Source organism: Chionomys nivalis, chromosome 2 (genome assembly GCF_950005125.1).
Source record: "Chionomys nivalis chromosome 2, mChiNiv1.1, whole genome shotgun sequence".
NCBI classification, from domain to species: Eukaryota; Metazoa; Chordata; class Mammalia; order Rodentia; family Cricetidae; genus Chionomys; species Chionomys nivalis.
This window is the reverse complement of record NC_080087.1, coordinates 82,323,224-82,345,162: the sequence shown is the minus strand read 5'-3', so window position 1 is coordinate 82,345,162 and position 21,939 is coordinate 82,323,224. Positions and strand designations below refer to the sequence as shown.

Here is a 21,939-nt window from a genome sequence, read left to right as displayed (position 1 = left end):
TACCACCCAAGATTATGGGCATACTCCCCCATGCCCAATTTCTACCCACACTGTTAAATCTGTTTTCCCAAGATATATACCCATACACCCTTCAGAGGTTTAAGGGAGGACAGCTGAAAGTTCAAGGCCAGCCTGGGCTACATATATCAAGATCCTGTCAAAAAAAAAAAAAACCAAAAAAACCAAAAAAACAACAACAACAGCAACAAAAAAACCTACACTCAGGAGGCAGAGACAGAGGAGGACTACCACACATTTGAAGCCAGTCTGAGATCAGGCATGGCAGTGCAAATCCACAATCCCAGCATTTGATAGAGGCAAGAAAATCACAAAGTTGGGAAGTTAACCCACCCTCTATAGGGGGTTTTCAGAGAAACTCAGTGCTACATAGGAGACTCTGTCAAAAACTATATACACACATATAAGCATACACAAACTCCCGTGTGTATATATAGGTGTGTGTATGTGCCTGAGATGTCTCGGTTGGTAAAATGTTTGTCATGCAAACATGGGGACCTCAGTTAAGACCCCGAGAACCCACATAAATAACACATCTATAACTCCAGTGCTGGAGGCAGAAGTGAACATCGGAGAACCCAGGAGTTCATTGGCCAGCCAGTCTAGTCAAATTGATGCGCTCCTGTGAGAGACTGCCTCAAAAAATAAGGTGGGGAGCCGGGCGGTGGTGGCGCACGCCTTTAATCCCAGCACTTGGGAGGCAGAGGCAGGTGGATCTCTGTGAGTTTGAGACCAGCCTGGTCTACAAGAGCTAGTCCAGGACAGGCTCCAAAACCACAGAGAAACCCTGTCCCGAAAAACCAAAAAATAAATAAATAAATAAATAAGGTGGGGAATGACGGAGGAAGATAGCCAACATGTACCTCTGACCTCCCCATTCACACATATGGATGAGTGTACCAGCACATACATGTTTTACACACACACACCAAATAAGTAAATACTATTTGGAATTACTTTCTTGTTGTTTTGAGATAGACTTACTATGTAGCCCTAGCTGGTCTGGAATTCATTATGTCGACCAGGCTGGACTCGAGATCACAGCGATCCGCCTGCCTCTGCCCTGCAAGTTGTAGGATTAAAGGTGAGGGTCATTATGCCCAGCTGAAATTACTATTAAATAAACTCATCTCAATTTTCCACCTTTCTGGTTATGCCGGGACATGTTGTCTAACCCACCTGGCCTCAGGGTCCTCACCTGCAGAGTGAGCTAACAGTACCGACTTCCTAGGGTTACTGTGAGGATTGGTTTAAAGGTTACCCACACAGTGGCCACCTGTCAGTCATTTTTTGCTACTTCCCGCCTCCGAGTCTGCCTGCCAGTTTCTCCATCCTCACTGTCATGTTCTCTTCAGTCTGATTCAGAGTCCTCCTCCCCCGAGATAGGCGCGTGCGCACACCACACACTGGTCAGCAGAGCCACCTCAGACACAGAAAAAAGTTTAATTCTGCTGCGGCGGAGGGTCCCGGCTCCGATAGAGGGATTTGGTTTTTGGGTTTTGTCTGTGTGGGGATTTGTTGTGGGGACGAGGAAGGCAGAGGGAAGAGTCTGGTCCTTTGTGGGACCTGCCCGGGAGATGGTGAGCAGAGGGAATCAGGAGAGACAAGGACACAGGACAAAAAATAAACTAAAAAATCAACGGCGGTCGGAGGAAGAGACGACCATGGAACAGAAAAAAGGGAGACAAGTACGGAAAGATCGACGACAGTGGGCAGGAAAAACGAGGACACACAGAGGAGAAAGGAGGAGCCCCTCCCTCCAAACCAGAGTAGGTGGGACCAGGGAGGGGACTGGGGTCGAGGGGACTGGAGGCTTTGGAGGCCGCCGCGGGGCAGAATGAGATCTAGTCCAGCCAGATACAAGGAATGGGCCCCTCGCCCCTGCCCCAGGGTCCCAGGTGGGGGAGGGGACTCGTGTCTCAGTGCTGCAGTGTGGGGGGGCCCCGCCCCTCCCCGCGCTTCGCTGTGTAAGGCACCGGCTCCGGCAAGGTCCGCGAGCGCGCGGGGGGGCGGGGCGGAGGAGTGGAGTCGGAGAGGCCGGCGGCCCACCTCCAATCACGGACTCGAGTGGGCTTGGCCCTGACTGCGGCTGGCCCCGCCCCTCGCGCATCCCTTCTCTCCAACCTTCCCTGCATCCAGCCGGGCTGGGCAACTAAGTGCGGCCCCACAGGCGTCCCGGTGCCCGTGCGCCCGCCGCTCACACGGTACTCTCCAGCATCCATTCGGTGCTGGTGAAGGCCAGGCGTGCCCGGGCGGAGCCCAGCCCCAGGTCTCCATCTTCCCCGGCCGCGCCCCCTCCGGCCCCGTCCAGGTGTGGCGTGGACCGGTGGCGCTTTGTCCGGCGGGCGCGGCGCGGGTAACTGTGGCTCTGGAACAGCGCTCCGTAGTCCCCGTCAAAGGAATAGCGTTGTTGTGGTCTCGGTCGGGCCGGGGCTCCCCCAGGAACCAGAGCTAGCGTCGGGGGCGCTGAAGTTGGGGGCCCCAAGGCCCCCGAACAGCTCCTTCGAGGACCAGTTACGGCTCTAGATTCCTCCCCAGAAGTTTCCTCGGAGGGCAGCAAGCACAGCGAGGTGGCCGAGCCACCCAGAGAGCGTCCAAGCACCACCTCTAGCTCAGTGGAAGTCGCCTCCGCCTCGGTTGCCTTTGCCTCAATGGCTGCAGGGACCGCCACCTCCCGCAGCGCCTCATAGCGGTCTGGAGCCGGTGGGGCTGAGGGCTGCTGCGAGCCCGAGCCGGCTCCGTTGGTCTGAGAGCACACGTGGCTGACCCGAGGGGGCGACCTGGACGTGCCCTTGATACGACGGCTGTCCCCATCGCCGTACACCTTGTAGCGAATCATGAGTAGAACGATGAAAACGAGGACCGAGGCTACGATGACGCCTCCGATGGCGATGATCATGGTGCCACCCAAGAAGTGGGCCCTCAGCGGGCGGCACGGTGCGGGATCTCCCGCCGTGGTGAACTGCACACAGCCCACCACTCTGGTAGCCGGCAGAGCGGTGGCCCCATCGTCGTAGACTGCCAGCACACACAAGTCATAAGCGCGGCCAGCCGCCAGATCATTCACCAGGAAGGTCTGGCTGGTAGATGGAATCATCCTGCGGAAAGGGGTGGGATCAGGACGGATCTTAACCACACCCCATCACTTTATGCCCCGACCAAGGGAAACAATGCTACTGGTATCTACAGCAGCCATTTGAGGCCCTCCTCCATCAATAGTCAGCCTTTCTGGATCGCGACTCAGGACCACGCCCCGTATCTACATGCTCCGCCTTCAGACTGACTTACCTTGAGCATCGCCTACTGGGACTCTCTACTCGCACTGTGGACAATTGTCATCTGCATATATCTACCATTTAAGGGGCTCAGTGTTGTGGCCACTCCCTCTAAATCTACATGTCCTTCCTTCCTTCAGATGAATACTGACGTCAATAATTGGTTTATCCCTGCGAGGGCAATGGCTGAACTTTCAATCCCTGGTTTTCATCCTGTTTCACCTCCTGAATGCTGAGATCTCAGGCTTACAGACATACACTTCCACGTCCTCTTAGTTTGTATGGTTTCGTTTTGTGAGGTAGGGATCAGACCCTGGTCTTCCTTTAAGCATTCTACCAGTTTAGCTCCATTTCCAGCCGTAATTCCACCTTGATATACATTCTTGCCTTTGCGGGAGAAGGCATGCTGCAGAATATGCTCCAGCTCTGGGTAAAAGCTCTGGCTCCTAGCTCAGTTTCCCAAGCACCTCAACGACACTTTCCATTCATTCCCCTTCTAATTGCACTCTGGCTTACAAGTCATGTCCCTTCGAGTCACCTTGAGACAGCTCCTCTAGAGGCAACCAGCTGTTATATGTATGACAATCACCGTACCACCAGAATTCCAGAAATCAGTTCATACTCCCCAAATCTCATCTACAATTGACTAAGAAGCATGGGTTTCTTTCCTTCCTTCCTTCCTTCCTTCCTTCCTTCCTTCCTTCCTTCCTTCCTGTCTTTCTTTCTTTCTTTCTTTCTTTCTTTCTTTCTTTCTTTCTTTCTTTCTTTCTTTCTTTCTTTCTTTCCTTTTTCTAGGGACCAGTCTCCTGAAATGAAGTACACTGTTCTTCAGTTAAACATCTGGGAGTCACAACTCTTAGATAGGATCTCTTCTCTGCCCCCCCCCACCATACACAAGTGTCTTAACTTCTCTGTACATCATTTAACATTTCTAATAGGGACAGTAAGAATCCCCACATCCTAGTGATAGCATGGGGAATGGATGAGTTAACATCTAAAACCTGATTATCTAAAGCTAAGGACCTCACTCCGAGCTAATATCCCATCATGTTGCTAGCAGCTCTTGTGGGCTCCCATTCTAAGGGTACCTGCCCTCTTCTACATCTCTCTCTCTCTCTCTTTATAAATTACATTTAGTCTACAGCAATACCATCCTTAGCAGGTCTGACCTCATCTAAATCACATTTATTAATGTGTGCATGTGTGTGCGTGTGTGTAAGGAGGAGGTCAGAGGACAACTTGCAGGAGTATGCTCTCTCCTTCCACCATGTGTGTCCCAGGGATTGGGACATGTGTGACTCAGGTCATTAGGCTTGGTAGAAAGCATCTTGACCCCCTAAGCCATCTCACCAGCTGCATCCTCTATATTCCTCTATGATCCACTTTAGGGCACTCCCTCCCAGACTTTGTTCTCTTTTGTTGATGCGCGTATCTCGGCACAGTCTGTTTGGCAACTTCCAGCCTTGGGGAACACAGGAGTGTGAAGTGCACCCAGAGTGGCACACCCAGCACCCAAACCCACAAACTCTTCTCTCCTGCCAAGGACCTGAGTGGCTAACCGGGGATGAGCTCGGCCTCTTCATCTGTTTGAGACCCCGGAGAACAAGTCCCGCCCCTTCTAAAAAGTCCTGCCTCATCCCTGCCCTGGCTTACCTGTCAGAGCTCCACAGGCCTGCCAGCCTTGGTCCTGAGACCCCCACCATGAAGGTCCCTGTCACCAGCCACCACCCTTCACTCCATGACTTCAAGCATAAGCCCCACTGTATCAAAAAGGCACTTGATTTTCTCCTTAGGCTCCTTGCTTGTTATAGGCCACCCACCTCCAGCTGCCCTGACCTCCTTCTTGAATTAACTTTCCCTTTTTCTCTGCCAGAGGCTTAGCTTCCCTTGTTTCTTCTCCCCAAATAACCAGTTGCTAGGGGCTTCCCCCTTCTCAAGGACAGTCACTGGCTCCTTAAGAAAGCCAGAGCCCACGAGCTTCTCATTGGCTGCCAGACCAGAGCAAGCAGCCAAGCAGGCTTCTCGTTGGATGTCACCTCAGCCCATAGCTGCAGAGAGGAAGTTAACTCCTGCAGTGCTGGTCTATGTACAAGCATCTGCAATGGAGGATGCAGGGCAGAACTGAGGCCCTCTGGAGAGAAGAGGAGTCCTGGGATCTTGCCCAGGTTGGGGTCATCAAGAGCTGCTAACAGGCTGAGTTTTAAACATTTTCCCACCCTGTCACATGGTGACTGTGGATCAGAGGGGAGCAGAGAAGAGAGATGGGGAAACACACACACACACACACACACACACACACACACACAATCTGAAATGACTGACAGATACACATCATCCATTCCCCTCCATCCCTGCCTGGCAAACACTAGGTATTCAATAGTGTGCGTTCAAGCACATGAAAAATAGCTCTGCCGCTTTCTGCATCTGAGAGCAAATGATCTCTCCCACAGCACCTCAAGTTCTGTGTCTGAAAATGGAGGGTGTAGTAGAGCCCCTGCTTAGAATCCCCCAGTGAGGGGCTGGGGCGTGGCTCAGTGGTAGAGCCCCTGCTTAGAATCCCCCAGTGAGGGGCTGGGGTGTGGCTCAGTGGTAGAGCCCCTGCTTAGAATCCCCCAGTGAGGGGCTGGGGTGTGGCTCAGTGGTAGAGCCCCTGCCTAGAATTCCCCAGTGAGGGTCTGGGGTGTGTCTCAATGGTAGAGCCCCTGCCTAGAATCCCCTAGTGAGGGGCTGGAGGTGTCTCAATGGTAGAGCCCCTGCCTAGAATCCCCTAGTGAGGGGCTGGGGGTGTGGCTCAGTGGTAGAGCCCCTGCCTAGAATTCCCCAGTGAGGGGCTGGGGTGTGTCTCAATGGTAGAGCCCCTGCCTAGAATCCCCTAGTGAGGGGCTGGGGGTGTCTCAATGGTAGAGCCCCTGCCTAGAATCCCCTAGTGAGGGGCTGGGGGTGTGGCTCAGTGGTAGAGCCCCTGCCTAGAATTCCCAAGTAAAGGGCTAGGAGAATTACAGATTGCCCAGCACGTGTGAGGGCCTGGTTTCAATCAACAATACTACAAAGAAATAAATGAATAAAAATAAAATAATAAAATAAAATAGAGGCTGGCAAGATGGCTCCATGGGTAAGGAAACTTGCCACCATACCTACCAACCAGTTTAATCCCCAAGAGTCACATGGTGGCAGGAGAGAACTGATTCCCACAGGCTGTTCTCTGACCGTTGCATGCACGCTATGACATGAATGCCCCCCCGCCACAAATAAACCTAAGTTAAAGAATGTTAAGTGAGCCACACGCACAAAAAGAAAAAGTAACTTTAAATTCTTCAAATGAAATAAACGGAGTGATGGCAACTGCTTCATAACAAAGTTGGAAGTAGAATATGGCCACAGTCTTGGACATAGTTTATGAAGGCTTCTCTTTGGTGTCTTGGCTTGCTAACTGCTTGTAAGAATGGGTCAGTCTAATCTGTCTAGGGAGGGCATATGAGAGAGTCAACAATGTCATCAGTGCTTGACAGTCAGAAGCAAAAAGAGAAATTGTGCACTTGGTATAGTCCCTGAAATGTCAGCATCCAGAATTCTGTGCTAGCCTGGGACTACACCGTCAAAGACTAGTCTAGACTACCAGGGTGAAAGCCTGTCTCAAAACCAAAAGACAGCCGGGTGGTGGTGGCGCACGCCTTTAATCCCAGCACTCGGGAGGCAGAGACAGGCGAATCTCTGTGAGTTCGAGACCAGCCTGGTCTACAAGAGCTAGTTCCAGGACAGGCTCCAAAACCACAGAGAAACCCTGTCTCAAAAAACCAAAAAAAAAAAAAAACAAAAAAAAAACCAAAAGACAAGCAGAGCCAAGAGGAAAGAGAGGCCCCTGGCAAGCAGAGGTGGCGGCCAAGAGACAGGCTTTTTTGTAAAGGGCTGAGCACACTCAAGTTGTTGGGACGACCACAGATGGGGAAATAGTTCTAGACCCTCTAATAACCCAAAGGAAGAGAAGCATGGGGCTAGGCACTCAGCAGCCATCTACAGTGCACAAGGAAGGCAAACAAGATGTGTCTATGCAGCCAGCAGCCCTTTACCAAGTGCCCTCTGTGTGTCACTCCTGCTGTGTGCCAGGGTCTGTGGCTGAGAGCCACGCTGACACACTACCAAGATGGACAGACCACAGGGCTCAGGCCCCACTGGACTCCTTGGCACCCAGGTACCAATGGTCACATTGGAAGCAGCTAAGCTGCCTTTTTTTAAATTGTTTTGTTTATTGAGACAAGATCTTGCTGTGTAGCTCTTGGACTGACCTCAGCCACTACATACTATGGACTGACCTAGAGCGGAAGATTCTCTTGCTTCAGCCCCTCAAGTGCTTGGATCACAGGCATGTGCCACCATGTCTGCCTCAGAGCTGACCTTTGTATTCAGAAAACACATATATTGAACACCTACTGTCTCCCAGGTAAGGATGGAAGCGAGGTAGGTAATTATTTCTTTATAAGTTCTATTTTCAGGGCCGGGCAGTGGTGGCGCACGCCTTTAATCTCAGCACTCGGGAGGCAGAAGCAGGCAGATCTCTGTGAGTTCGAGGCTAGCCTGGTCTACAGAGTGAGCTCCAGAACAGTCAGGAGTACACAGAGAAACCCTGTCTCAGACAATAATAAATAATATATAAACTAATCTCTGTGCATTTCCAGCTTACCCTTCTCTTTTCTCCTCTATAACCCACAGCCGCACCCAAGTCAGGGCCCTGTGCAGGGCTGAGCCTAAATGAGCGATGGAGGAAAGCAGCTGACAGCTATCCATGCTGCAGGCCTGTTCTACCTCAGACAATGCGGAAGTAACTTGGGAGTACTCATTAGACTTTTGGCAACTTGACACAAGCTAGGGTCACCTGGGAACCTCAACAGAGAAAATGTTCCCATCAAATGGTCTGTAGGGAAGGCTGGGGGGCATGTTCTTGACTAATGATTGACATAGAATGGGAGGGCCCAGCTCAGTGTGGGTAGGGTCACCCATGGGCAGGAGGTCCTGAACTGTATAAGAAAGCATAGGGTGCAAGCTAGTAAGCAGCACTCCTCCATGGCCTCTGCTTCAGTTCTAGCTTCCCGGTTCCTGCCTTGAGTTCCAGCCCTGACTTCCCTCAGTGATGGACTGTGGCCTTAGAGCTGTAAGACAAAAAATAAACCCTTTCCTTCTCTAGTTGTTTTTGGTCAGGGTGGGGTTTGTTTGTTTGTTTGGTTTGGTTTGGTTTTTGATGGCCATAGTGTTTTTTATTTTGTTTTGTTGTTGCTTTGAGACAAGGTTTCTCTGTGTAGCCCTGGCTGTCCTGGAACTCACTCTGTAGACCAGACTCAAACTCAGGGATCCGCCTGCCTCTGCCTCCTAAGTACTGGGATTAAAGGCCTGCACCACCACCGCCTGCCTTGGTCACAGTGTTTACTGCAGTAATAGAAACCAAACTAGAACATTACTTTCTATTTTTCTCATGCTTTTTGCTTTCTGTTTCTATAATGTATCTGATTGGAATAGTACTAGTGACATAAATAGAAACATAACCATAAACACGTGTGCTTTATGTGCCATAATGTTTAACTGATGGAATTCATGATGAGAGGCCTCTGGAGAGCAAGTGATGCTGTCCATGAACCCCATGAGATATTTGTTGTATAGTACTGGGAATGGAATTCAGTGCCTCCCCAGCTTAGCAGGTATTCTACCCCTGAGCCACGCCCCAGCCCTCACTGGGGGATTCTAGGCAGGGGCTCTATCTCCCTATAACTGAGCTCCAACTCCGGTCCTCTTTTTTCTACTTTTAAAATTTTGAGACTGAATGTCTCCAAGTTGTCCAGGCCAGCCTTGTCCTTGCAATCCTCCTGCCTCAGCTTCCCAAAGGCTAGGATCAGAAGCCTGAAGCACCAGGCCCTGGTCACTTTTATAACTCAGCCCAGCCCTACACTGGCTCACATTGTTTTCCACAAACATCTCCTAAGTTCAAGAAACACAAAGACAGCACAGCAGAAAAGGAGGCAACTACAGGTCTATCCAAAGCCCCGTCTAAGCAAGGTTAATGAGGTGGATGAGCAGATGGGTCGGGGGCAGGATGGAGAGGAGTTCCCGGGGCAGCAGCACCCCACTCACCTGTAGACCAGAGAGTCATCCGCAGAGCTGTTGTATTGCACTTGGTACATGCGGATGCCAGGCACTGGTCTCTGGGCCGGCCAGCGGATGAGCACGGAGCTGGATGTGAGTTCAGCAGCCACAAGCCGGCGTTCAGTGGCTGAATCATTGGCACCAGGTCGGCCTGGTGTGGCGATGTCAGAAGAACCAGGCTCAGTGAGAGGCGGAGGGGCAGCAGGCGGGGGCGCCATCAGTGGCAGAGGTACCACACATACCTCCACCGGCGCAGTGGCTTCCCCCGCAGCATTGGAGGCTATGCAAGTGAAGGTACCGCTGTCCCTCAAGGTGGTGATGGTCACATCCAGCGTTCCATCCCCACGGACCCGGGTCCGGCTGGAGTTCCCCAGCAGCCGCCCATCAGGTGCCACCCAATGCACCACGGGCTCAGGGTCACCTACGGCCCGACAGCGCAGACTGACAGCCTGGCCCTCTACTACCAGGGCCTTGCCCCCTGCCTGCCGCGTGATGAGCGGGGGCTCACACAGAAATTCCTCCTCCGGGATGGACCAGAAGTAGCGGTCAGTGAGATGCTCGGGCGTGGCACATGTCTCCAAGTCATCCTCCCTGGTCAAGCGCCGCAGCCAGAGCAGTTCACAGTTGCAGTGCAGCGGGTTGCCACCAAAGCTGACGGTCAGTGGGGTGGGTGGCTTGGGCCCACCACCCTGGGACCTCAGGAAAAGTCCGTCGGGGGGCAGTTTATGCAGACGGTTTGAGGTCATGTCTAAGCGTACGAGTTTGTGCAACTGTACGAAGGTACCCTCCGCAATATGATCAATGAGGTTGTGGTCCAGCGTGAGGGTGTTCAAGTTCACCATCTGACCCACCGCCTCCCACGGCAGTGCCTCCAGGTTGTTGTAGGACAGATCCAGATCCTCCACAGTGGACAGGAAGGCGTCAAAAGCTGCCGACTCCACCTTACGGATCTGATTGTTGCCGAGGATCAAGTGGCGGAGGTTACCCAAGCCCCGGAGCTGGTCTCCACGTACCTCTGCCAGGCGGTTGCTGTCGAGGTGCAGGGCCCTGAGAGCACGAAGGTCAGCAAAGGCGCCGGCTGCCACCTGACCAATAGTGTTGCGAGACAGGGTGAGGTGAACCAGGCTGGTCATGTTGGCAAAGTCTCGACGACGCACAGCCGCAATGAAATTGTCAGTGAGCCGCAGCTCTACCACGCGCCTGTCAATGGCGGGTGGCACAAACAGCAGGCCAGTCTTGGCACACAGCATGGTCAGCGTAGGTGCCACGTTCTGGCAGATGCAGCGACCAGGGCAGGGTTGGCCGCGAGATGCCCCTACCCAGAGCAGCAGCAGAAAGGGGAGAGCAGCAGGTGTTGGTGAGAAGAGCCCTGGAGCCATGGTGCAGGGGGGAGGCAGGAGAAGTGGGAGGTGATACCTGGAGGGGAGGAAGATAGTCAACCAGGCTACCTGGTTCAATACCCCTGAAACCCTGGGATGTGCTGCTGAAAGTCAAACTGGATCCTTTAACTTCCAATGAATGAGTTCTGAACAACAGACTTCAAAGCAGCTGGCATACATGGCCACCTTTTTTAAAAAAAATTATTCATTCATTCATTTATGAGGCAGGGTCTCACTGTGTAGCCTGGACTGGCCTGAACACCCATTGTAGGTCAGGCTGACCTCAAACTCACTAAGATCAGCCTGCTTCTGCCTCCAGAGTTCAGCCTGCCTCTGCCTTCCAAGAGCTAGGATTAAGCACTAGGCCATCACCTAGCCTTTCTTTTTCTGAGACAAAGTATCACTACATCACAGGTTGGCTTTGAATTCATGATCCTCCTGTGTCTGCCTTCTAAGTGCTAGGATCACAGATCTGGGCCAATACACCCAGATCTGATTACAAAATTTCCACAGTAATTGGCAAATCACCACTGCGTTACTCTGAAGTCATCTACCCTCCACCTGCCATGCTTCTAAGAGTTCCCCAATTGCCCACAACCTCCCAGCCCACCAAATATTCTCAAATCACTGTTGGCCGAAACTTAGGACCAAGGATGTCAAACAGATACTCTTAGTTCGAGTTCCAACCGTGACACTTACTAGCTGTGCGACCTCGGGCACGTGTCTGAACCTTTCTGAATCTCGGTTTCTTCATCTGTAAAATGGAGAGAAGAAACAGGCCTTACTTTGGTGAGAATTATGTACACTCACGAGTGCAGCTGTCAGAACAGCGCCTGCCATGTACAATGCGTTTAACACATACTAAAAATTATTCCCTGCAACAACACTGAGTGCCTAACACATACAAACACAGAGCTGTGTGTGATGCGAAGAGTGGGTGCTATCATCTTAAATATTATTAATACTGCGTATGTGTGGCAGGGTCAGAGGACAACTTTGTGGAACTGGTTCTTCCACTCCACCTTCCTGCGGCTCCCAGGAAGCAAACACAGGTTGCTAAGCTTGTGCAGCAAGCTCCTTCTCTGATGGGCCATCTTGCTGGCTGACAGGTGCTTTACAATCAAAGACATCTGAGCACAAATTCTGGTTCTCATTTACTAACTCTAGGAGACTGCAGTAATGATTCCCATACCTAAGCCATAATTTCTTTATTTTTCTCCCCCTTTTTAAGTTTTCATTATTTTTCACTTGTTTGCGGCGTGGTGGTGTTACTATGTAGCCCAGGCTGGTTTTGAATTCACAAATCTCCCCAGTAGTAAGTTTTGTTGTTACTGAGACAAGGTCTCATTATGTACATCAGGCTGGCCTTGAATTCAGAGAGCCACCGGCCTGATTAAGGGTCTATTCACCACATCTGTCTTGTTCTTTAAGACAGGATAGTATGTAGTACACCCTGTTTTTACAACTTGCTATACAGTTGAGGCTGGTTTTGAAGTCTTGATCCTCCTGCTTCAGCCTTCCAAGTACTGGGATCACAGGAGCATGCTATCACACCGGGACAGGCTAAAATTTCAGGACTTTATATGCTAAGACAATAACATCTTCACTGAGTGTATGCATGGGAACCACTGAGTACAGATGGAGCCCAGCAAGCAGTAAGCACTCCATGAATGTTAAGGTCCTCCACCTAAGTCGGTGGACAAAAAAACAAAACAGAACAGAAAAGGTGGGAAAGGTTAAGAAAAAAGCATCAGCATCAGTCTGGGGAAGACCTCCTCTGAGTACAGTTTCTTTCTAGGTTCAGCTGAGCTCCTGAGCAGGAGGTGACTGGTACCAACAGTAAGTACACAGGAGGCCCATACATGCCCAGAGGCGCATGCGTGCACACACACTATGCCTCTGCTTCAGGCAAAACCTTCCGGCGGGGATTCCCCCTCCAGCAGCTGCAACCCACGATGTGTCAGCTCCCATCACAACACAGGGTGGGCGGTAGAGGAGGGGGGCAAAGAGGAAAGGATGGGAAGGGGGCGTCCTTGAAGCTATTTTCCTCCGACCCTGCCCTATGCCCCAGCCCCTGCTGACCAACCTCCAAGGAATCTGTGGGCCATGTGTGACCTTGATCTTTTAGCCCAAGGGAAGAAGACTGGGACCAAGAAAGTTGGAGAAAGGCTGAGAGAGTCAGAAGGGCCCAAGTGGGGAGGAATGGACTGACAGAGAGAGTCACTGAAAGGGAGCAGGTCAAAAAGACAAAGCAGCATCCCAAGTGAAGTAGGCTCCAGGTGTGGCTCAGCAGAACATGTGCCTGGAATCCCCCAATGAGGAGCTGGGGGCGTGGCTCAGTGGGAGAGCACTTGCCTAGAATTCAGCCAAGAGAGACTAGGGGTGTGGCTCAGTGGTGGCATGTTTGCCTAACATACTTGAGGTTCTGGGTTCCCTCCCCAGCACTGCAAAAAGGGGACAGCCAGGTATGGTAGCAGACACCTTTAATCCCAACACTCAAGAGGTTCAAAGATGTAGGCTAGCCTGGGTTACATATGGAGAGCCAGTCTCAAGAAACCAAGGAAGAGACGAAAAGGCAGGTAACAGTGGAACAAAGAATAAAAAAAAAAATCTCAGTGAAGAAGAAAACACAGCAAAGAGATTGAACCAGAGATAGAAGAAGGAGGAAGGGAGAGACAAGTGGAGGAAAGAGCTGGAGAGACAAAACAGGGGAGGAAAGAAACAGACTGAGGCAGGGCCAGGGCAGCCCAACATCTCTGAGCACCCCACCCCCATTCTACTTTCCTCTCCCTCTAGGCTGCAGTTCTGTACTGATGAGAGGCCCAGGTCTGGAACGCGAGCCTCCACCATTGGCAGCCCTGCAGGCACCTGCTTGATTTGGGTCTGTAGGCCCAGAACCCTGTTCTCTGAAACAAGCATAGAGTTTCTCCTTGTACAGCTGCAGCAGACTCAGAGGTAGGACAGCTGCAGTGAAGACAGCCATCTGTTACCCGAAGGCACTGTAGCACCTGGGGTCAGAATCCCATCCCTCTGTGAGGGTTCACACCCCAACGCCCAGCTGTGTGTTACTTGGATGAAACAATATCACCCTCTGTGGCCCCCTGTACTCATTTGTGACAATGATGACACCTGGCTACCTCACATGGCCTTGGAGAGGGTTCAGTAAAAGTATTTAGTAGCTGGGCAGTGGTAATGCACTCACGCCTTTAATCTCAGCACTCAGGAAGCAGAGGCAGGCAGATCTCAGTGAGTTTGAGGCCAGCCCTGGTCTACAAAGTGAGTTCCAGAACAGCATACACACACACACACACACACACACACATAATATCATGCTTAGCCTATCCTTAGACTATATACACGCTACATAAATGTTAGATAACACAAACATTGTGTGTATGTGTGAGATGCTGGGGATGGAAACCCGGGGCCTTGTGCATGTTTAGCAAATGTGCTATGGGCTAAGCCACACCCCTAGTCCCTCACTAATGGATGCTAAGCAAGTACTCTACAAGTATGCTATTCCCTCCTCCTTCTTTTCCTCTTCTCCTTCTCCTCCTCCTGCCTTTTTCCCTCCTCCTCTTTCTTTTTCTGAAACTGGGTTTCACTGTGTAGCCTAGGCTGGCCTCAAACTCACAATTCTCCTGCCTCAGCCCATTGAGTAATGGGATGATAGGCTTGTATCACCATACTGGCAGGGGTTAATCCATACCTAGAAACATTATGAACCCTTACTGATAAAGTGGGACCCCATTTTCATGACCCCCTTACCTATCTTGAGAGATGTCATATCCTGACATATAGGGCCCCTCTGAACCTCCTAACCAGCATGAGATGAATTCTTATCCAACTACAATGTTCAATGACCTGAGTGGAGTGTGCACCTGCCTCCCTGGACACTATGGCATTCTGCACTTAAATACACTTAGGTAGAGCTCTGGGCCTGCGCTGGCTTGCAATGGGTGCTATCACCCCACATCCCTTGCCCAGCCCAAGGCACTATACTTACCTCTCTTCAAGAAGTCAGGGCCTGGGCCGGTACCTGCAAAGGAACAAAACCACTGTCAGCATCTTCCAGCTTCTTTCTAGTTGCTGAGGCCTAGCTTGGAGAGCATCTGAGTCAAGGGAATCTCTACAGTGATCACTTTCTCAGGCTCCCTGATATAGGAGCTTCAGACTCCTAGAGGGACCCAAAAGTCATGTCCAAACCTTTGGAGACTGAGCCAAACCCCAGGAGTCCAAGATGTTAAGCTTTGCCCTCTGGTATCTCAGAAGCGCTGGACCCTTATCCCCTCCCCACTTGCATCAGTTTTCTGGAGTATGGAATCTACCCACCGCTCTTAGCAGCCCAAGAATTCTAAATTCCCAGGCTTCTCTTTTTGAGCCCCAGGAGCCTGGACTAGACATCTTATCCTTTAGAACTCAAGAGTTCTCAAATGGGCTCCCCATTTTCAAAGACCTGAGTGGCACCCAGAGCGCAGAGGTCAGGGGTTTCTATCATGCCGTCACATCTGAATCCACATCAACATTGGTGAGCCTATACCAAATGCATGGGAACCCCAACCCAAGCTACAGGGCATCACCTCAGTCTGGCTGCTCCCTACCCTCCAGGGCACGGAGCCCAGGATACAGTCACATTTGAGTTCCAGGACTACAGACTATGCCTTGCATGCTATATACAGGCCACACTTAAGACCCAGAAATAGGGTCAATCTTGTGCCCAAGGCACAGGTGCAAGGTACATGCCTAAACATACAGCACCTGATCCCCAGAGACTAGAGTAGAAGCGGACTCCCAAGAGAGACACATACCCTCAAGGACTGCATACACACACATACAGAAAGAGAGAGAGAGTCTCCCTTACACATTCACAAATGTACAGATACAGAGAGACCTATATGCCCCTTAACAGAGAGCCAGGCATCTGCATCTATATAGCTCTTGCACCCTTGTCAGCACACAGTGGCTCACACATACAAGACTCACCTGCACAATGAAAGATACATAGGTGCACACTCTTACACACCTACACACATTCATGCAACTTCACATGTTCCCACTGTGCAGCCATGAAGCTGCAAAAGCACCACCAGACACACACAGGTACAGCAGACACACACTTCACACATGCACACAAAATCCTTAGCACCAGCACACACTGACAAAGCTGAGAGCCGTGAACAAGCACACAGGCACTTTGCAGCCACTCTGAGAGGCTCACGCATCACAGATACACTCACACCACAGTCCCGTGAGGAACCAGCACACTTGTAAATGCACACAAAATACCAAAGCACAAGCACAGTCAACAGCCCAAACAGCTCCACACTCACTGCTGCCCCGGACCCAGTCCTCATGGCCCTAAACTCCTGCCCCACCTACTTCCCAGGCCAAACACATTCTAACACCCTTTACACCCCGCCCCCAAAAGAACCAGATACAAGCCAGGGTCAAAGTTCACAGTTCAGTAGGTGGGACTTCATAGGGAGGGGAAGGGGTTGAGTCCCAAAGCCCGGTTCCCAAAAGAGTCTGCCACCAGCAACCCCTAGAGTTTCCCCAGCCTTGTCATCAAGATATAGACAACTGAGGCCCTATCTGCAGATACCCGGCAGGTGGGGGAGTTAGGGTGGAGTGGGGTGGAAAGGGCCAGGCCTTCACCCCCAACCTCCACTCTCCAACCCTCACCCCCCACCCCAGGGCCCATCTGTCCATCCCCTCGGCCTCTCATCCCTCCATCTGTCCACCTCCCGGCCTCCCATCCCCCTCCCCAACCAGCCACGGAGAAGAGGAGGAAGACATGGCCGTCTCCCCCAAGGATCACTGAGGACCCCCCCAGTTGACATGGACCGCGGGAGCAGCCAAGCCCCCCCCATCCATACAGAGGCCTGGCCCCACTATGTGCTGAGCCTCAGCCCCTACCCCAGCAGGGTACCTGACACACACATACAGACACACACACACACACGCCCTCGGAGACATCCAACCCGCATCCAACACACACACACACACACACACACACACACACACACACACACCACGGATGGACACCCGAGCGAACACACCCGGCTCCGCAGCCCCTCGGATGGACATCCAACCCCGCCGGACACAGACCCCCAACGCAGCCAGCCGCACGCGCGCACAGGCCCACTGGGAGCTCCGCACACCTGGGCGCACAGCCCCCGCACACACCTGCACACAGCCCCTCGGACGGGCGCGCCACAGCCCCCCAGATCCGGCGCCCCGGAGTGTGTGAGACACACGCGCGCACACACGCACACATGCACACATGCACACGCACGGCCGACCGCGGCCCCGCACACGCCCGGATGGCCACACCGGCGGGGCGCCGGGCACACACAGGGCCGCGGGCGGGCGCACGCCGGGCCCCGCCGCAGCGCCGCGGACACACGGGCACGCTCGTCCCTGCGCCCCCGCCCGCCGCTTCCAAAGAGCCCCGGGGACCGCCCCGGGCCGCGCTCACCCAGCCCGGGGGAGGGGGCCCGGGGCCCGGCCCCGCCGCCGCCGCCTCGCGCCGCGCCATGGTGGGGGGAGGGCCGGGGGAGGGGGCGCGGTGCCGCGGGGCCGCCTCCCGCCCGCCTCCCGCCTCCCGCCCGCCCTCCCGCGCGCCGCCGCGCTCCGCCCTCCGCGTCGCCGCCGCAAGGGGGGGAGGGGGCGCCGGTCCTAGGTGGGGCGGCCACACGCACGCCCAGGTCGCCGCAGACCCCCTCTCCACTGCGGAGAGCCGGGGTCCAGCTTGGGTCCCGGCCCCACCTCTGTCCCTCCAGACCACGCCCCAGCGGCTTCTTGACAGCCCCCCCCCAACACACACACACACACCAGCTCTCTCCATCACACCCTCGGAGTGGCGGGTCTTACCTCCTTTGAGACCCCAGACCATGTTGGTAAGCCACCTGGAAGCAAGACTGTGTTCTACTCTGTTTCGTGACCTCAGATGGGGGTGGGGGTGGGCACACCCTGTCAGGAAACCTAGACCATACACCTCTAATTCCAGAGGGACCTCAGATCATATCACAGCATCCCAGGGGATCCAGATCCCACCCCCACGCCCATACCCAACACTCAGATGGCCCTCAGACCACACCCCAAAATCCACATAGGACTCAGACTATATGTCAGTGTCCAGAAAGAGCCCATCATAGCTTGACTCTTTGGGGAACTCTGGGAAACCAGACCGTGTTTCATAGCCATTCAGAGAAAAAAACTAGGTCCAACCCCAACAATGTCCTTCCTCCATCACGGACCTTCATTTCCCTGCCCACCAGGAGGAATTGTAGTGATGGCTAATGTCTAAGGGACCCCAAACTTCTCTTCTGCTCATGGAAGACCCTTAAATGCTTCTCATTCCCCCAACTATACCTCAGGTCATCATCCAACACCCTGGGGGACCTTGGAACTGTCACGGTTCCTTTCAGGCTCCCCCTTGGTTTATCTGCCCCCATTTCCCACCCATCCCCAGCAATCAGTCCTGCTACCTTCAGCCCTTGCGACCTCTGTGACTCCCATGGATCCCAGAATACCTTGTTTCTTCCTTCTTTCCACTCTTAGCGTCCAGCTCCTGCCCTGCGCAGAGCTGACCTCCACCTCCTTTCCTTAGAGTCCATGGGTATCTCAGACCATGTTGTGTCTCCTTTTGAGATACACATAGGAACCCCAAACTCAGCAAAGCCTTCCCTCAAAATCTAATCTATCTTTTTGCAGCGTCAGTGTCCCAAACACTTCCCATTAGGCACCCCCGCCATGGAACTCCTCCCCCAAACCCTGTAAATTCTTCCTAGGCACACTCCCAGAACCAACTCACCACCACAGATCTCTTCGGTGAATGATGGTTCAAGTCAAAACCAACAGGAGCCCCAGGGGAGCTCCTAGTCGCCCCTCTCTAGACTCCATCTGTCCACACCCTCCAAACACCAACTGCCATCCACCTTAGCCAGAGCAAGGAGGCACAGCTTTGAAGAAACAGAGTAGAAAGAGGGACTGGGGGATCACTCAGCCTGTGAAGTCCTTGCCATGCAGCAGGGAGGATGGTGGCTGAGACAGGCAGATCCCTGGGGCTTTTTGGCCACCCAGTGTAGCCTAACCTGCCAGCCCTAGGTCCCAGTGAGAGAATCTGTCCCATGAACAAAGTAAAACCTGTGCTGGAGAGATGGCTCATCTCTTAAGAACACTGACTTCAAATGGACCCAGGTTCAATTCCTACCACCTACCTACATGGCAGCTCACAACTCTCTGTAATTCCAGTTTCAGGGGATCCAGCTCCCTCTTCTGACCTCCACAGGCACCAGATAGGCAAGTGCTACACAGACGTTGTACCCATACACATATTTTTTTTTGTTCTGGGATTACAGGTATCACCATTGCCAGGCATATTACTTTTTAAAAAAATACTCATTCTAATTTTCTTTTTTTATATTTATTTATTTTTCTTATGTATACATTATTCTGTCTGTGTGTATGCCTGCAGGCCAGAAGAGGGCACCAGACCTCATTACAGATGGTTGTGAGCTACCATGTGGTTGCTGGGAATTGAACTCAGGACCTTTGGAAGAACAGGCAATGCTCCTAACCACTGAGCCATCTCTCCAGCCCAGCATATGACTTTTTACAATTAAAAAAAAAAAAAGATGGACCACTCCTAAGAAAGAACACCTAAGTTGACCTCTGGCCAACACACACACTCACAGATGTACATGCACGTACCACACTTAAGGGAGCAGGAGAATCACAGCAGCAAATGCTAGCATAGACACAGCCACACTGCAGGTGGCAGTGGTTCCGGGGCCTTCGGGTAAGGAGGAGCTGCCCTGACTATCCCCATTTCACAGATGAGAATCATTGAGGCAGACAGAGGCTTAGTCCCCTGCCCAGGGTCACACAGGTCAATAATAAGGGGCAGCATAGCATAAAAATGAAAGGGAAAGAGGGGTGAAGTCAGGTCCGGGCTGGAGGTGAGGGGAAGAGGGAGGATAACGGAGACACGACGGCTAAGTGAAGAATCTATGAAGCAGGCAGAGGTATGGACCACTGAAAGTACACACTGCAGTTCCTAACTAGATCCCCAATTCTTGCAGCAGACTTTCAATACAGACTGATAACCAAGCCAAAAATTCTTCACCAGTTCTGGTCCTACCTGCTGCCTCTTAGGCCCCGCCCCAAAGCATAAATCCCACTCTATGTAATGGGCTGGCCCCAAATTTGTTTTGTAAACCAGGTTGCCTCTGCCTCTCAGTGTTTGGACTAAAGGCGTGTGCTACCATGCCCCGCCTGAAACTCTAGATTCTTAGGGAGTAAGTAAATAATATCCTAGGCTCCGCCCACAAATACAAGCCCAACCTCTTCTGAGTAAACCACACCCTCCATCTTTGCCTTCTTGCCCTTTAGAATCCTGACTTTCCACCTAGCCTGGAAGTCTTTATTCTGTGCTAAATCCCTTCTGAGCTTCTCAAACACAAGCCCTGCCCCATGTCCAAGAATAGAAAGAAGTTGCCCTGGGAAAACATAAAGTGCAGATTCAAAACGAAGAGAGCTTGGGCTGGCTAGATGGCTCAGTACCCACTGGCACCTCTGTCCAAGACTGAAGATCTGAATTCAATTCCTGGAGCCCACAAGGCGGAAGGAAAGAACCAACTCCTGAAAGTTGTCCTCTGGCTGTCCCGCATGTACACATGCACAAACATACACACACCTGTGCACGCATACATACATACATACATGCATACATACATTAACAAAATGCATTACATCAATAAAAAGCCCCCGTTATACTGACTCTTCATCAGATAATCTGTTCTGGACCCTCTGATTGGTTCTTGCTTTCCAAACTTGTTCTTGATTGGGCAAGTCCCATACATTACAACCTAAAAGCAAGTTCAATTCTGAAGGGTAGGGTAGGGAGGAGGGAGAAGGGAAGGAAGGCAACAGCTACTGAGATTCTTTCCTAAAACAGTGCAGTGTGGCCCTTGGACGTGATAGTCTGTGGTTTCAGCTTCTGTGCCTCGGTTTCTTCATCATGGCCACCTACCTCTTCATCGCGCACTGTAGGAATTAAGCGGACGCCTGTATGGTGCCTGTACTTGCCAAGCATTTGTGGTCATGAGTGTGTAACCTCGGACAAGTCTCATTGCCTCTCTAATCTTGGGAAGCCAGGGGTTCCATGACCTCTTCATTAGATGTCCCTGTAATCCCCAGACCTCTCTTTCCCACCCCACCCCCAGCCATTGGGGACTGAGATTGTGATCAGAAGTAACTTGGGGCCAGGTAGTGGTGGCACACCTTTGATCCCAGAACCCGGGGAGGGAGGCAGAGGCAGGTGGATCTCTGAGTTTGAGGCCAGCCTGGTCCACAGAGAGTTCCAGGACAACCAACGTTACCCAGAGAAACCCTGTCTCAAAATTTAGGGGAGTGGGGCCTCTAGCAAGGAGGAGACAAGCTTGATCCAAAAGCCCCCAGAACATGGAAGGCTAAAGACATTTCTCCATGGCCCAGTTTAGAGATATGTTATCCAGAATTTCTCTGGGAAGGGCTTGTCTTGACTGGAGACAGGGAAAGAAGGGGCAGGGTGGGGCGGAGAACCTGAGGGTGCGGGAGGGGAGGCAGGACTTGAATTCCCTTCTAGGCCCGCCCCTAGAAACACCAGGGTTGGTGGGGGAGGGACAGCCCAGGACCAAGGTCACTGTGTCACTGTTACCATGGCGACGGCCACCTCTCAACAGGGAACCTGGAAAAAAGTGGAGGGAGGGAGTTCCAGGGCCCCCGGTGTGAGGACTGAGAAAATATGGGTGATAGTGAGTGTGGCACGGGAAGTAGATCCTCCTCTCTCGTGACGGCCAGGCTCAGAGCCTGAATACCGGGGTACTGAATACATGGCCTTCAGAGAGAAAGGTCTGAGAGACTTCAGTGCCCAGAGGTCCTGGAAGAAAAGAAAGAGAAAAGACAAGAGCGTAGGGAGTCTCCCCTTCCCTGAGTCTTCAAGCGCTCTGGGGTTCACTGAGCCCTGAATCCTCTTCACTGCCCACAGTCCTGGGCCTTCAGGCTTGTCCAACCTTGAAGCTAGCTTCTTCCTGGTGCCAAAAGCAATTACAGTTTGATATTTTGATATATATATTGGGCTTTAAATTCTTCCT

At 52.3% G+C, this 21,939-nt stretch overlaps 1 protein-coding gene across 4 annotated transcripts; it reads right to left on the bottom strand.

Moving 5' to 3' along the window:
- Positions 1-1,442: 1,442 nt before the first annotated feature.
- Positions 1,443-17,390, bottom strand: Lrfn1 (leucine rich repeat and fibronectin type III domain containing 1). 4 transcript variants are annotated; one of them, XM_057763290.1, is made up of 5 exons: positions 17,280-17,390; positions 14,808-14,840; positions 11,501-11,555; positions 9,411-10,838; positions 1,443-3,116 (listed from the first exon to the last, which is right to left on the bottom strand). In XM_057763290.1, the coding sequence occupies exons 4-5, from the start codon at positions 10,799-10,801 to the stop codon at positions 2,216-2,218; spliced, it is 2,292 nt and encodes a 763-aa protein (XP_057619273.1). In that variant the 5' UTR covers positions 10,802-10,838; positions 11,501-11,555; positions 14,808-14,840; positions 17,280-17,390; the 3' UTR covers positions 1,443-2,215. The 4 variants fall into 4 exon arrangements, with proteins under 4 accessions (XP_057619273.1, XP_057619275.1, XP_057619274.1 ...); XM_057763292.1 differs by lacking the exon at positions 17,280-17,390 and adding an exon at positions 16,988-17,128; XM_057763291.1 differs by lacking the exon at positions 17,280-17,390 and adding an exon at positions 15,785-16,455.
- Between the last annotated feature and the right edge of the window lie 4,549 nt (positions 17,391-21,939).

What these genes read in the sequence shown, in the direction of transcription:
- Lrfn1 (XM_057763290.1), bottom strand. Translation starts at nt 10,801, where the DNA reads ATGGCTCCAGGGCTCTTCTCACCAACACCTGCTGCTCTCCCCTTTCTG. An exon ending in GATGACTCTCTGGTCTACAG is followed by an intron (nt 3,117 to 9,410) that starts GTGAGTGGGGTG and finishes CCCTTTCCGCAG; the next exon opens with GATGATTCCATCTACCAGCC.